The sequence below is a fragment of the Hippoglossus hippoglossus genome, chromosome 1 (assembly GCF_009819705.1).
Source record: "Hippoglossus hippoglossus isolate fHipHip1 chromosome 1, fHipHip1.pri, whole genome shotgun sequence".
Lineage (NCBI taxonomy): Eukaryota > Metazoa > Chordata > Actinopteri > Pleuronectiformes > Pleuronectidae > Hippoglossus > Hippoglossus hippoglossus.
Window position 1 is genome coordinate 28,060,628 of NC_047151.1, and position 16,710 is coordinate 28,077,337.

The window sequence follows — 16,710 nt, forward strand, 5'->3', positions numbered from 1 at the left end:
TGATCGTGGTGTCGGAGTGGTTTGGTTTAAGAAGGTCAGGTAACAAAGGTGGACGTCTTACAGTTTTATTCAAGCTCGTGCAGATGTACGCGGATGCAGCGCGTCGACAAAGCCGGCCCCGTCTTCTTTGCCCTGTGCTGTGCTGATAATAAAGTAGGGCCTATATGCCATAGAAAGGTTAACATTATTAGTTGGTAGCAATTATAGCCCAACTGCTGATTCCTCTGGCACGTATCCTGGGTAAGAGAGTGCAGCTAATTTGATTGCTGAAAGGTTGTGGCAGTGCTGCGGAGAGACAGACTGTGCCGGAGAGAGGGAGGTGTGAGTCTGAGCAGCAGATTGCATTTCTACCTCCAACACTTTCTCGCAGGCGGATCCGCTCCGAACGCAGCCGTAGCGCCACAGGTTGAGTCAGCTGGCCAAGTTACAGTTTGGGTCTTTGCAGGGATTCAATCTTCAGCGTCTGTGTGTGTGAGAGACGTGGGGAAAGTGTCCACGAGGACGGTTCGAGCTGCAGGATGTAATCTACAGAGCGGTGAGATGAAGGACGTTTCCATGAAACTGAAGCTTCTACAGTCCGTGAACAAAGATGTTGCTCTTGGTTGTTAAAAAAATGAGTCCAACAAGTGTTTTGTGGCTTTTATTGACATTTAAACTTAAAGGAAAACATGCGATCAACAGGAAATGTCTCAGCCCGTCTTTGTCTTTGTCTTTCACCAGTCAGATTGAACAAGTCAAAAGACAAGTGAAACCACACCACTTGTCCCTATTCCCTAAAAGTTAAATAATGACAAATGTTTTGTTCTGTCAGATCAAAATGTCAAAAACCAAAGCGTTTGCAGAACAGACCTTCGTCCAATCAGAGCAGTGGACGTGTCAGCAGATTCTCCTTTTAGAGAAATGATCCCGCTCAGCTGCGCTCCCATTGGGCGGTCCTCCCATCAGCCGTCCTATCAAACACTCCCCAGTTAAGATGAATGATTGTGATTGGCTCAACCAGGCAGATGTGAACCGGGACCAGTGAGCTTGTTGATTGGTCTGATTTTAAATAATCAGATATTAAAATGGTTGTCGATTTAAAAACTCGTATAAATGATTTGGCTAATTGTTGCAGCTCTGTAGCTCCTGCATGTTCCACCAGCAGCCGTCCTGCAGGTTCGTTTCCTCTGTTTGATGCAGATTAACGAATTCTGAGTGGAATCGTGCTGATTTTGCACGAGAGTTTAACAACGCAGGCAGACGAGGGTCATAAACACATCAGATATCTGCTCGGATGTGAAACCACGACGTGCACGCTCCTCTGCTGCACGGTGTCATTAAATGAACAGATCTTTCCTTATTTCTGTTTATGTGTCCATCGATCTATTTATCTCTCCGTCCACTCCGTCCATTACCCACTGAGTCAAATCCTCGTCTCTTCGCGTCAACAAAATCCCTCCATCCCTCCACCACGCCCCCCCCTTCCGAGCGGCAGGCTTTTACTTCAGTAATGGACAGATGGACGCCCCCAGAGATCTGCCTTCTACTTTCACATCTTGCTAATTCTTTTCATGGGCTTTTTGAAAAGGAAAACAAAACATGGCACATTTATCGGGAGCTGCTGGAGAGAGTGGCAGCGATCCACCCATCGGACCAGACTGGGTGCCAACGCTGTAAATCTCTTCCTCATTACACATTCATGATCACCCCCCCGCTCCACGGTGATGTGTGTGTGTGTGTGTGTGGAGCTATCTCAGGGGCTGATCCATGCCAACCAGGAGCCCCGTGGGAGGAGGGCTGCTCTCTTCGGGGTGGGGAGGTTCGACTGCAATCTGTGGAAAAGCAAAATACACCACTGGCACCGGGTGCATGTCGACAGAAGGTGTGTGTGCGCACGTGTGTGTGTACGTGTGTGTGTGTGTGTGAGCCATTATTTATCCAGAGAACGTCCAACGACCGGCGTGCACTTTTCCAGCGCCGTCCTGCCTCATGTTCAAACGCACATTTATCTAAACTGCCAGGAGGATTCAAACCGCCGTCGTTCTGGTTACGCGCCCGCCGCTTTCATCCTGCAGGCCTGAATGTGTTTCTGAGTAGGAAACAAACGTTTCATCTTGTTTTTGCAGGCTGCTGTGAAAGTAGTGAAATGTTTCAGGAAGTAATCGTGTTGAGCAGAGCGAAGTGTGACAGCTTTGAAAGAACAAACTGTTTTTGAGTCTCGGGAGACGAAGCAGGCGGCTGAATTTCTAAAAAAGCCTTTTTGTGTTGTTGTTCTTTTTAAATTTTTCAGATAAAGTCACTTCACTGATGTTGTTTTTATTTGATTTTATTTTGCCAGTGTGGTTTTTGTCATTTTCTTCCCCCGGGAGTTTGTGAATATGTGTCAAAACAATAACGGGAGATTTTTTACGATTTTATTTTTGCGAGTTGCAGCGTCTTGAAGAGTCTGAAGAGGTTGAAGTGTCTGTTGTTATCTTCTGAAGTGGAGCTGATGCTTCTTGAAGAATCGGATGAAACTGGTGCGACTTTCAGATTAACCGCGTTTTGTACTGAGCTCGAATTTATCGTCTTTTCCTTCATTTGTTTCATTGGAGGTGAGAACTTTAATCAATGCGTTAGTTAATCAGTGGAGAGAAGAATATCCTGCAGCACTTTTAAGACTGGTTTGAAGCTGGAACAGCAAATGTCACCTGCTCCAGCTTCTGAAGTTCCTGATTGATGTTTTCTGACATTTTATGAACCAAATTACTAATTAATTGATCAAGAAATTGATCAGCATTGAAAATATTTGCAGTTGCTTCTTTATCCTCTTCATCAGGTTTTGTTGTTGAACTTCCGACGATTGTGTTTGTCACAGAAACCTTTTAAGGCAAAGGTTGATGCAGTGTGGCCTGTGTGTGTGTGTCTGTGTGTGTGTGTGAGTCATAGACACACCCACCCACACACACATCTATATTAAGGACTGTACGTGTCATCATTAGAAACATATTTATCCTTGAATTTATCTCATTAAGATGAAACCATTGATACAGATGAACTTTGATATTTGAGCTAAAGGCATTTAACAGGAGAAGCTCTTCATGTTCTGTTCATATCACGTTATGAGTCAAATTTAAGAACACAAAGACAAGGGAAATTTTAAAATAGTATATAAATCAGTCTTTTATTTTTAATTTGTTCACTTTGGGTTCAGCTTTTTGCAGAATATCTGATGTTTGTGGATCCGGGATTAAAAACCAGTGAATCTTCTTGAGCTTTTAGATTCGAGTCTCTCTGTCTCTCTTCTCTCTCCTTCAGGCCGAGCACAGACCAAAGTCCTTTGTTTCCTTAAACTAAACTTTGTACATACACACACACACACACCCTGACTCAACCTAAAATTTATGTAAGCGTTCTATTGTGTGAGAGAGAGAGAGAGAGAGCGAGAGAGAGAGTTTCTCTGGTTATGTGAGCTACCTGACCTCCTTGGTACAGTTCTTTGGACACTGACGCCATGTGGGCTCACACACACACACACACACACACACACACACACACACACACACACACACACACACACACACACACTGGTGAGAGGTGCTTTAGAGCAGCAGGAATGTTTACTCGGACCCGCCTTTAGTGAATTCCTCCTGCTTCTTCAATAATGGCTGCTTTTGTGTGGAAGGTCATATTTGAGCAATTTGCTTTTCAGAGCATTCGATCAATGGCATGGACGACCCTGTGTGTGTGTGTCTGTGTGTGTCTGTGTGTGTGCTTGTCGTACTTGCGTCTTTGAGATTCAGGACCTTTTTGGAAACAGAGGATGTTTCGCTCCGTCTTCCTCTGTGTGAGGATAATGAGACGTCCCCTAACACCTTTACAATTTAAACCAGTTAGTTCTCAAGTCCCTGCTTCTCCTGGAGTATTCACTCTTAATGGAATTAAAGTAAAAAGTTTGAACCATCCACACAGTCATTAACAATTAATTAATACTAAGTGGCACCTCAGTTTTCCCGACCAAGAGGAAGCGGCTAATGAGATAATAATAGGGCTGAACAGTCGGTTAAGCAGTGTTAAGCTGTCATGGTTCAGAGTTAAAGGGACAGTCCGTCTGTTCCGAATCATTAAAGGAATAATCTGCAGTTTTGTCATGTAAATAAATGTCTCACTGACGGCTGAGAAATGAGATCCAGCTTCTCTGCAGCAGCCGGACGGGACGTGAAGAGGTTCACGACGTCTCATTTGGGATGAACAGAATAGAAAGCAGAACATTTTAAAAGCACGTCTGTGGTTTGCAGTTACCTCTTCTTACCAAAGGTGTCGCCAAAATCAGGAAAGCCAAAAATATCTCGGAGGATAGAGTGAAGATTCTGCGTGTTGAGGATTAAATGTTACATCAATATGTACTTTCTGTCAGACACTGTTTCTTTTTAACAGAGTGAATAACATTTGTGTGCTTGTATTTTTTATTACAGTATTTTCAGATATATATTAATAGACACACTCCGATTACAGCGTGTTTTTATTATTTACTTCGTGTCTCCGGGGACGGGAGCGTGTTGAGGAGAATTTATGATTTGTGATATTGATCTTTATGACTGATTAGATTTGACTGAACTTTATATGACTGTTGTTCATATCAGAGCGTGTGAGTTTTCTAAAAGGAGCAAATATACATCCAACTTTTTAACAGTGAAAATCTCACTTTAAGCAATTAGAAGAGAAAACAAAAGGACATGTGACCTGTAGGCTAACAGAAGACTCCAAACAACGGATTAAATGTATAATGAGGGTAATTAAATACAAGATAATAACACAAATACACATTGACAAGGTGATAAAGTGCTTTTAGTGTGTGTGTGTGTGTTGTTTGCTGTTTGCTGAGCAGTGCTATTAGAATGAGAGTTCGCTGCGTCGCTGTTTAATTGAGGTTTTAATCTGTGCATGTTTGTTTAAAAGCTTCTGCACCCACTGGGCATGGCAGCGTGCCCACAGGTGCACCCTGGGAAATGTGACGGTGCGAGACAGAGGGGACGGTAGAGAGAGGGCGAGTCGGGGGAGGGTTGGGTGAGGTATGTTGCTTTTGTGCAACAAACCCTGCGAGGACACATGACAGATGAGGTTTGCACAACAAATGACACGGAAAACAAAAGGCAATTATTTGCAATTCAAAGTCTGAACGGGACTTCATTATGATTTGGCCTTGGACATGAGATTGCTCACGGAGACGCAGGTAAACCCTCCACCGCCGCCGCTCAGACACACAAACTGTGGTTTCAAATATGCAGCCGACAATTAAAGCCCCGTCTTTGTCTCCAGTGTCTTTCTGAAGACATCCGCATGTAAATGAGTCTTAGAAGAAAAATCTCTCTGGAGGGAAATTAACTGGAAAAACCCTCAAAATCTTTTCCTAATCAAAATATATTAACCGGCTGAATTTTCTTTTAAACGAGGACGTACATGTATCTGATCAAAGAATAAATGGAAGAAAATCTGATCTGGGATATTTGAGGCTTTTGGTAAAAACACAACGAGACAATGTGGGATGAAAGAAAGACGGAAACCAGAAAGAAGCAGCGTCAATAAACCTTCCTGACGCTTTTTACAAGATTTAGAACCAAAGGTAGAAACTTAAAAACATTAAAATCAAACAACGATTCCAGTGACGGCTCTGCATCGTTTATCTCCCCAAAAAATATCGCAAAATTTAATAGAAAACAAATGCTGTAGCTTAATACTTCATGTATTTTTGTCCTTCGATGGACTGTTCGGATTTTCTCTGTTTTAAACTTAAGCTGACTTCACACCTGTTCTCAACTCATTTCCCCCTGAAATGTTACAGAGCGGCTAAATGTGAGAACACAAATATCCGAGTCAGTTTTGTGGAACTTTTTCCATTGTTGTATTGTTGTCAACACAAAAGTAAACATGGCGGCTGAGTCAGTAGCTGTGAATAAAAACACTGATCCTTCCACAGCAGAGTTTATACGTCATGTCCCGCCTCCTGCTGCTCCACAGGCTCCGCCCCTCGCCTGAACGTTCCCCGCATGTTCCTGTTGGCGGGAACGAGTCGTGACCCGGAACAAATCATGTGTTGAGCTGTGTTGTGTTTGTACAAAGGCTCAAAGGAACGTCTCAGTGACAGAATCTGCTTAAGATCTGCTTTAAATCTTTGGTAACCAAAATAATAACTTCAGATTTCAGCGTAAAAGTTCAATGTCTTCACATTACAATGCTTTTATTGTGAAAAAACGACTTTATCGTGATGTTCTCTGATACTCAGACCTTCAAGAAGTTTAAATATCTTGTAGCTTAACTTTCCACAAAAGACAGTAACTGGACCTCCCTGATGAAAGTGATTCCACCAGTGTTGAAGTGAAGTATGTCTCCAAGTTATTGTAAAATCTTCTGCACAAGGAAACCTGCTCCAACCTGTTTGGACATCGAATCCCCTCCTGCCTCTGGCTCCTCATCTGAAACTGCAGCACGTCCCAGTTAGAATCATGTTTCACTCCTGATTCCAGTGAGAGTTATTAACATGTGATGAAGTGACTTTTAAAAGTGACCTGAGTGAAACTTGGTGACCTTGCGGACGCAGAGGTCACCGGTGTGATCTCCTCTGAAGGTGTGTGTGTGTGTGTGAGGCACTTCCTGCTCCTGCGCTCCGAGCCCGAGCGGAGAAGGAAATCCGCTGAATGTGTCGGGGGGGGGGGGAAAGGGGTGTGACAGGACCGGTGGAGGAGAGGAAGGTGGAATCTGAACCTGTGTGCTCACTTTATCTGCTGTTATCACCGCAAACGGTTGTTTTCTCCTCCGGCGTGTTTTGGTCTTTCTCTGCGTGAGACTCGTCAAGACGAGGACAGGAAGTCAAAGGAGAGAGAGAGAGAGAGAATCAACCTTCCCACTCAGTGTGACACTCTCACTTTCAGCTTAATTTCATCGTCTGGTCATTTTATGTTGTGTCTGCGGTGATTTATCTCGTCCCCCTCATTTTTAAACGCGCTGGCGATGGACGAGGCCTCGGCGATGTCAGCGTTGTTCAAACCACACAGACGTCTTTGTGAGGAGCCGAACAGAGGAGCGTCCCCTGTGAGGCTCTGGAGCTGCAGGGTGCGTCGGGCTCTGACTCAGTCCGACGGAGACTGACCTCGCTGTCAGTCGTCCACACAGAGCGCCAGTCAGGGCCGGAGCGGCTCGTACAGGAAGACGTCTGTTCGGACGAGTCGTCAGGAAGACGTCAGAGTGGAGCTCACAGCGGTTTGAGATGAAGATCAGCACGTTAGTCAGTCAGTCAGTCATCGGCCGGCTCTTCAGATATTGTTATGAAATATTATATAACACAACATCTGTATCCCCGATGTTGATATTTGGTTTTACTGTTCCAATTTTGTGCCACATTTGTCGTCATTTATTTATATTATTATTGTAGTTATTTAGTTTGACCAGCAGTTGCTATCATCAACCAACATTTATACAAATATCAGTCGGCTTATTTCTGATCTGAAAACTGTAACTTTACACAATAAACATTTATGTTTTAGATTTAACAACATCAAACTATTATCTAATATTTTCAAGTTCTATTATCTGGATGAATTTAGGTTTTCACAGTTTATGGTTAAACTGTAAAATATCAAACCTCAGCTACATTTCTTTGTCATAAGGGTTCGTGGGTTCTCAGTTTACTGCAGAAAGAAACTCTGCTCGTTTCATTGACAACATCCGTTGTGATTGTGTGTCTGTTGTGTGTCAGTGCATGAGTTGCGATTAGTGTGAGACGTCGTTGGAAACACAAACATCTTGTGTTTCACCCACTGTTGGTTTTGGAAATTAAGGAAAGTTAATAATATCACCAGACTTCTAATCCTGAACATTTTTAACTCCACGAGAAAAAGGAAAGAACAAGAAACTTCACCTTTCACCATCTGTTCCTGAAGTTTCCGTTCTCCGTCTGGCATCGATTCTGTTGCCTCCACAAAATTGGGCAAACAAAGGAAGGTGCTAAAGCTCAGTTTCCTCGAGACATGAGATCCAGAGACGAGCAGACGCGAGTTTCTGTCTCCCAGACTCGAGCGGTTTCTTCAGCGCCGCCCACAACCTGCCTTCACTCCCACCTCTCCAGCCATTTCTGTTTCTTTGTCTACTCGTCTGTTTCTTATCCTCCCTGCAGACCTTCTGCTCACATGTAGGTGTGCAGTCACACGCTGCTGTACGTGTTGGGTTTATTGTTCTGTTTGCACATGTATATTTCATTATCTGCAGGCGGGTGAATAATGAGCTGCGTTTGGTGAAGTTGTATTTGGCAGAAGAGTTTTCTGAAGGAGAGGCGGTGGAACACGTAGCGGCCCCCGGGTCCTCGGACCTCCCCCGAAGCCCGACACTCTGCACCACGTGGGTCAGATTCATTTAGATCTAAAACTATTGAAGATTCATATAAAACTGTTGATTCTCTTTTGAATCCACATCATCTCAGCTACACCTCAGTGCGAGTCACAGGTTTCTTCTTCTTCTTCTTCTACTGTTTAATTCTGTCTCTACTTCCTGTGATTGGTCCAAACTCTCCAACAAAGTGTTTTCACTGCAAACCAACAGAACCCTGGTTCAGTTTGATCCAGACCCAGAACTCCTCTTCTGCTCTGAGGAACCTTTCACACCTGATGTTCAGGTTCAGACTGAACTGAAGAGTCTGAAGCTCTGAACCCAACCAGGTGTGAACGAGTCCTGAGATTCAGGAAGAGTTGACTCCTGGTTTTCATTTTCCAGAAATGAATGAACCATTAAAAAAGATTCACAAGTGGATCAGACGTGGTCGACACACTGCTTGTTCAATGAGACCTGCAAATATTCAAACATATATGAAACCGAGAAACACAATTTCTCTTTGAGCATTTTTATCCGAATGACTCGGTCGCTGGTCGTGACTCGTTGTACCGTGGAGCTCTGGTTCGGAGACGTTAGTGCTGCACAACAAACCTGCAGATAATTTACGGTGTCACGCTGCAGTGGGACAGTAAAGTTTAATTTAATGCACCTTCATGCTCACGAGCCTTCGCATGAAGACACACACACACACACACACACACACACACACACACACACACACACACACACACACACACACACACACACACACACACACACACATTGCTACTGTAGAGGCAGACTTGGTCGGGATAAGTGGAGGTGACAGGGTCAGCTGTGCTGTGTGAGTGCCGGGCCGGCCGGCAGAGCTGGGGGGGGGGGGGCCCTGGGCTCCTCTGTGTGCGACCGTGTCACCCTCAGTTAGGTGTCAAGCCCACCAGGCCACACACACACACACACACACACACACACACACACACACACACACACACACACACACACACACACACACACACACACACACACACCAATAAAAGTGAAGGTCAAACAACAAACGCCGCCGTCACTCCCGTCACTGCCAGGAGAAATGTCAGTTGTATTTTTATCTCCATCCTCTCCATCTTCTCCTCCCTCTCTCCATCTTCTCCTCCCTCTCTATTTTATTCCTCCTGATTCCCCCCCCCCCCGTTTCCCCTGAATCACTTTCCTCTCCTCTTCTTCTTTCATTTCATTTTAGACAGTTTAATTGTTTTTCATCTCTTTTCTTCTCGTCCTCTCCACTTTCAGGCCTTCGTCTTTTTTCCCCTCATCCTCATTGTCCATCTCACAACATCCTTTTCTATTTCTTAATATTCTCCACGTACATGTATTTTCCCTCCGTCTCCACACTTCATCCTTTGTGACGCTTTATAGAGATTATGTCACACAGCGCCTCGGCAGCTTCTACACTTTCACAAGCAGCAGTAAAGGAATCAATCAGCCTCTCGGCATCACGCTCAATAATATCTTCATGTATTTCTGCCCGAGCTGCACTTACAGTATATTCCGCAACTTTTAAAAATTCTGGTATCTTTTCTTACACCCACCTTCGTTGCAGCTGCACACGTTTTCGTCACAGACTTAATTGAGGCGTAGGCAGGTTGCTTTTTTCTCTCTCCGCCGTATTGCTTCTCTCTCGTTGTTTCGTTTTGTGTCTGTGTTGATTTCTTCTTTCTCTTCACCAGAATTATTTCTTCTTACACTTCAGGACAGATGTCGAGTCATGTGCTTTAACTGTTCAGATATTTTAAACTAAAATGCTTTGAGCAGACACACACACACACGCACACACGCACACACACACTGTACAATCATTATTTGCTTGAGTAGAGATGCACAATAGAGACAAAAAAAAATCAAAGTGCAATTTCTGTGCATTCAATATTCCAACTGGGAGATAAATTGTGATCCATGTGCACTAAGTGTTTCAAAGTAATTGCTTTTCCGACGCTTCAGAGAAGCTTCCGAGGATGTTTTTGGTTTGTGTGACAGGAACGACAGATTCTTCTCTGTGACGCGACTCTGATTGGTTGTTATTCTGCACGCTTTCCTCAAAAAGCTGCATGAAACACTTTTCTCTCCGCTTGATTAACGTGGCCGACTCAGTTCAATTTGGAGATTTCAGCTGCCTGGTGTTGCAGTTTTGACACAACAATGAGAGCTCTGTGCGCCACGCCGAGGAGCTGAAACCCATAGTAATGAATGTAAGGGTCAAAACCAGAGGGTTTCAAATTCCTATCAAAGGAAGCGAGATGGTGAAAATGTGAAGAGAAGCCTGCGGTCGGCTGGTCAAGTGGGCGGGGCTGTATTTGGCTGGAGGTAAAAGTCAGCGAAGGGCGACTTTGACAGCGGAGTTTGTCCCAAAAACTGGACGTGAAGCTCGTAGCTGAATCATCACTGACATGTAGACACGGCGCTGGAGAATCTCGGGCTCAGTGAACGTTACCTCGTTTCAGTCGGACAGGAACCCGAGGAGTGACGTCAACCACGACTCCCAAGAAGCCCTGCGGTGAGAATCGTCCGATCACTGAGCTTCAACGTCTGTTTTATGTGCAGCAGCTTTATTTCTCCACTTGCTACAATTTTAGTTTATCGTCATTAATCGGTTAAATATGAATTTCCCACAACTTCCGAGAGACCAAGGCAAAAACCTTCAAACTGCTTTTTTGAATCTGAAACCAATGAGAATCAATTTACTGTGACACAGAGAAAGAAAAGCTTGTTTCGGCTCCATGATTTTATTAATGTTTTCATTTTGGGATAAGATTTTGATCAATTCAGGATTCGTCTTTATTTCTTTATCAGTTTCTTGATCGGCGGTTTCTCGTATTCCTTCGGTCTGTGCCTTCCAAATACATCACGAAAGAAATACAGCTCATAAACGAAGGTAACACTCACGTACATATAATTCATTCTAGACACAAGAAACAGAAAAGTAATTTGGTGTTTGCTTCTCACCTGTGAACCAATGAGGTGACGTTACTCAGTTGAGTTCTGACGTCACGAGATGCAGGAGGAACGTGTGTCTCTTAGAATTGAACGGATCTTCAGTAGAAGCGACAGGAACTAAAATATAAACAGTGACTTCTTATTATTCGGCTTCAGGAGCCTTGGTGAGATTCAGGAGACCGGCCCCTGATGTTGGGGGGTGAGGTTCATAGAGTTCAGGTCACGGCTCCGTGAGGATCAGTCAAGTTCTTCCACACCCGAGTGGGAAAACACAGTTTTTAATGCAGCTGCTCTGGAATCAGTCCTGCGGGTCAGGAGATGTTGCAGAGGAAAGAATAGTACAATATATATTCAAAATAAAAATGTAATATTTGAGACTGGGGATCATCATGTTAAATTGGTTTTAGGTTTATTGTTTTTATTGAGGTTCATATTCACGTCGGGTTCTGGCAGCTCAGGTGAAAAATATATCACAGAACAAATCAGGGTCCTCACGACTTATTCGCTCTTAAAGTGAGAGAACATGAATAAAACAGTAAAAGTTGAGCCGCTCACATGCAGCAATCGGATTATACTTGAGAACATAGAGAACCACGGATCTAATGAACCTGGCTCTGTGCAAAAAGTACAACTTTATGTCCAAACAACAAAGAAAACGATTGTTTATCTTCCAAACATTAAGATTTCTCTCCACGAGCCTCAAACTGAAATATATAAATCTACATATCTGCGGACAAGGGTGTCCACATACTTCTGGCCATGTAATGTAATGCCATTACTCAGTCTGACACACTCTCTTAATTCAATATTACGAATTGGGTATGTGTATTCAATTCTTTCTCAACACATAAAAAAGAAAACCAGAAGTCATTTGCTGCCTCGACCGTGTGAACGAAGCCTGACGTGGCTCTAATTTCTCGTTATTTAGCTTCCTTATTTCAGAAAGTTGCGTGAAACACGTTTGTTCACGGATCATTCCCATCGCAGTTCGGACGTTTTGTCTGCCAGCGCTGCCGCAACAATAAGAGCACTGTGCTGCGCGCTAAAGAGCCGAGGCCTGTGTAAATCAGTGTAAGAGATCAGAACCACAAGGACAAGCTCGTGTGAATCGTATAAAAGAAGCACTCATAACACAGACAACTGAATAAATGTCATTAAACCACGGCCACAGAAAATACTTGAGTTTTATTGTGTCGGAAATCAGATTATCTGTAATTGCTTGTTTTCTTCGGATCTGTTTTTGGCCTCGTTAATTTGCCACATCTTCTCGGTTTGTTAGTTTGGGGAGATTCCCTCTCTTCATTCAGGTTACTATGGCAACGTTAATGCTGCTTCACGTACAGTTAAACTCACCACCGCTTATCATCTAATCTGAGTCGCCCTCATCATAAACCCGACTCCAGGTTCGGAAAGCGAAGCCAACGAGGAGGTGCCTGAAACCTGTCTTCTCTCTAATGACCAGCAGGGGGCGACTCCACCGGTAGTTTCTATAGAAGTCTATGAGAAAATGACTCTATTCGCACTTTTATATCATATATATATATAAAACTGGAGGCTTCAACCCGACAGCTCACAAACCAGTGGACGACGTCGCAGGTGGTTGACAATCGAACGTTTCCTCGAACTCGACCACAGACGAACTGATTTCAATCTGGTGGCGAAAGGTCAAAGTCACTGTGACCTCACAAAACACATTTCCGGCCATAATTCAATAATTCATACAAACATAAACGATAATAGTGACTCTTGTTAAATTCTGCCACCACAGAGACAAACATTCACTGGTTGGTGAAAGCTGATTTGTTTTATCAAAGTTGTTGATTCTAACGGTTTCTAGTAATAATGATTTATTTTAAGAGGCACACTGGTTATACGTTATTTTTGAAACATCTTAAGATATTTGCTAAATGAAGCAAAAGGCACTTGACAGAATAAACCCTGGTTCCACTCAAAGTAAAAGTGTTTGAGTTTTCTGTTCCTCTTCGGTTTCTGTGAGAGGAGAGTCTGTTTGTCAGTGGTTCAGATTTTGATGTGGTTAATGAGTCGTGAACATTTTGTGAACTAAGGTGTGTCGCGGCTCTTTGGACCGTTCCCACCTTCGGACTGGGAGGACGAATTGGGCAGGAGCTGGTTTTGTGTGTGTGTGTGTGTGTGTGTGTGTGTGTGTGTGTGTGTGTGTGTGTGTGTGTGTGTGTGTGTGTGTGTGTGTGTGTGTGTGTGTGTGTGTGTGTGTGTGTGTGTGTGTGTGTGTGTGTGTGTGTGTGTGTGTGTGTGTGTGTGTGTGTGTGTGTGTGTTGGAGGCGGAGCTCGTTCCTCCATATTGGTGATATTATTTAATATTAATGTGAGAAGGCTCCTCTGCTGCTGTGTCAATATTGAACTCCAGAGCGCCCCCCCCTCTCTCTCTCTCTCTCACACACACACACACACACACACACACACACACACACACACACACACTGGCAAACTAAGATAAGAGAGAACATCAGACCTTTGATTTGCAAAAAGGGAAATATTTATGGCCAGTTGTTAAAGGTACAGTAGACTGTGTGTGTGTGTGTGTGTGTGTGTGTGTGTGTGTGTGTGTGTCCATTGTACACATGTACATGTACTGTAGATATTTCCTTCTCTGCTCTGGTTGTGCTGTGTGTGTGTGTTTTTGTGTGTGTTCCGGTTAGAATGATGTTTATGAGCATATTGTAGTTAAACAATTATTTGTGAAAGTTAATGTATAAGGAATGCATTGTGTCCTCACGCCTATAGAAAGACCAACGTGTGAATGTGAAGTAAGACGACTTAAGTGTGTGTGTGTGTGTGTGTCACATGGTCTCCCCTTATTAAAATCACTGCAGCACTTAGCCTCAGCTCCAAAATGGCTTCAGATCAGAAGCTCTCAACATTGGCAGCTACTTTAATGCCACTCAGTGTGTGTGTGTGTGTGTGTGTGTGTACATGCGTGTGTGTGTGTGCGTGTTGGCAGTACAGGTGAGTTTTCGTCTCTTCCTCAGCTTCTGAGCCTCAGAGCAGAATAAAAACTGCTGCCAGTTTTGTTTCCATAATATTCTGCAACATAAAGTACGTGATGGAAAAATCCAATTTGCGATAAAAAGTAGATAAAACAAATGAGTTAAAAATCTGAATCAATTGGAAAACAATCCTGAATAGATTCTTAATGTTCAACATAAACATTTTTTTGCATCCAAATATTTGTAATTTTGCAGCTCAAGTCTTTATACATGATGATTTCCAAAAATACACATTTCAAGTTTTTTAAGAATTGGAGGTAAAATCATTTTGTGAACATTGTCTGTTTTATTAAACCAGGAAGTATGTCGACATTCTCTTTAGAGGGAGAAGTGGTCGAGGTCAAATCATTTCAACGTTATGAAAACATTAAAAAAGAGACAAAGAGACAAAGGAAAAAGATCAGAGATGAGTTTGTTTATTCATCAGTTTGTTTTCACATAACGTTTCATATCGTTTCCATTGAAAAGCTGATATTGTAACGAAGGGTGCTGCCCCTCGTACCTCATGGTCTCCACAGAAATCAGCAGCTAATGACTTTACAGCTTTAATTGTGCATCAGTCTCCCAGGACACATGGACGTCCGTGTGTCCTGGGAGCAGTTTGATGCGTTTGTTCTGCGTGCTGATGTCGACTCGATCATGTGACGCACCGAGGCACAAAAAAAACACCATTTCCACGCTCCGGATTTAAACCGTGAAAACAGCCAAACACTAATTTACAGTTTTTATGGCGTGTCAGCCGGAGGTTTTGGTGCTTTGAGGTTGTGCGTCCACTCGAGGTCTCAGAGAGAATGAAGTCAAGTTCGACAAACGTCGGGACGAGCAGTTCGGTCAAAAGGTCGGACGGATAAAGACGGAAAGTTGTTTGTTTGGAAGTAAAGTCACGGATGTTCCCAGTTTACGTTTCTGTAGCTGAAGGGATCTGGATCATTTGTGTTCGTTAGTTTTAAACCCAGTTGTGTGACAACCGGATGACCAGTGTGCTCCGGTACGTTCACACCATTATGTGACATGACAGCTCCTAAAGGTGAAGCCATCTGGGTCGCCCCCTGGTGGCAGATGGGACATAGGCCAAACTAAGAAAAACAAAGTAGACATTGAACAAATGGTTCTTAAAGATTTCTGTCATTTCAGGTCGTTCTTATCACACTGATGATCACAAGTGTTTATATTTCTGATCAGTTTGGTTTCAAGTTATTTGATGATATAAAAAAACGGAGTGAAGCATTATGATTATGACAGCTGAGACTGACTCGTGATTGGCCGAGCGTCGGTATTGACCGGACTGTGGACTGGAGAAGAATAAAGACGTGAAGAGAAGTTGTAGCCTGTTGTTGTCCAGAAGAGCTGGAGCCCGCAGAGAAAAGAGGGTTACACAACCATTCAAGTCGTACTAGCACAAAGTGTTTGTGTTTCCACAGCACGGTGCAGTTGTGCAAAAAAGCCGCTCATGATGTGTTGAACGTGCGTTTCTCTCGTCTGCAGCTCGCTAACGACAAAGTAACAAATATTTTACCCGTTGGCATTAACCGGGACCTTGTGTTGAGCTGTCGTCCACTTCGCAGCCGAGACTGAAACCTTCATGTGAAGAAATCAGCATAAAAACAAAGCCAGAGGAACCGGGTTCAGACATGGTTTGTAGAAAGAGGTCACGGTGACATTAGCCAGCTCCCAATTATAACGCCGCACAATCATCTTTGTGTGTCTGTGTGTGTTTTTTAGGGGATTTTCTACATCTTTCCCATATGTTGAGTCCGGCTGTCTGTGAATCGCTTCCTTTGTCCGTCAAAATACAAGCAGCACAACTTCTTGTGAAAATCATATGATAACAGGAAGGCCCCCCCCACTTCCATCACCCCACACACACATATAGATTGCAAACACAATGTATACACACACATACACATGCACACACACTCACACACACCATAAGTCCAAAAATATGTCATTGTTCCATCAGCTCTGGGCCTCCTGACCTCGTTAACTCACCCAGATTTCAAGCAGTCGTCACATCTGGCTGCTGTTGTTCGGAATCAGGATGTTACCGGATCATTTATGCTTCTTTTATTTCATATCTATATCTATATGTGTGTGCGTGTATTACATGGTATATTTATACATATATGAGCTGTACCAATTTATCAGTTTGCTGATCAAAATCGTCCAATATGAGCTTGTTTATGTTTTTCGTCAAATACAAATAATATTATTAATTAATGTAAATTGTTGTGTTATATTCTTAATATGGATTTTTGGGGGTAGATGCTGATAGTTGGGAGTTTTTTTTTATTGATATTTATATTTAAATAAACTTGATGATAAATAAATAAAAACACTTGAATACAACCAAATATATAAGAGATCAAATTTAAAGAAA

General features: G+C 43.2%; 1 protein-coding gene across 2 annotated transcripts in view; it reads left to right on the forward strand.

Moving 5' to 3' along the window:
* lcor (ligand dependent nuclear receptor corepressor) overlaps positions 1 to 16,710 on the forward strand; it is a 65,417-nt gene that overhangs the window by 3,528 nt on the left and 45,179 nt on the right. Inside the window, exon 1 of one of the 2 annotated variants that reach the window (XM_034583426.1) lies at positions 1,779 to 1,861. The exons of the other annotated variant lie outside the window; for it this stretch is intronic. Coding sequence (XP_034439317.1) covers positions 1,849 to 1,861 — 13 coding nt within the window. The 5' untranslated portion in view covers positions 1,779 to 1,848. Of the gene's footprint in view, positions 1 to 1,778; positions 1,862 to 16,710 lie in introns of those variants that run through there. 2 annotated transcript variants of the gene reach the window in all.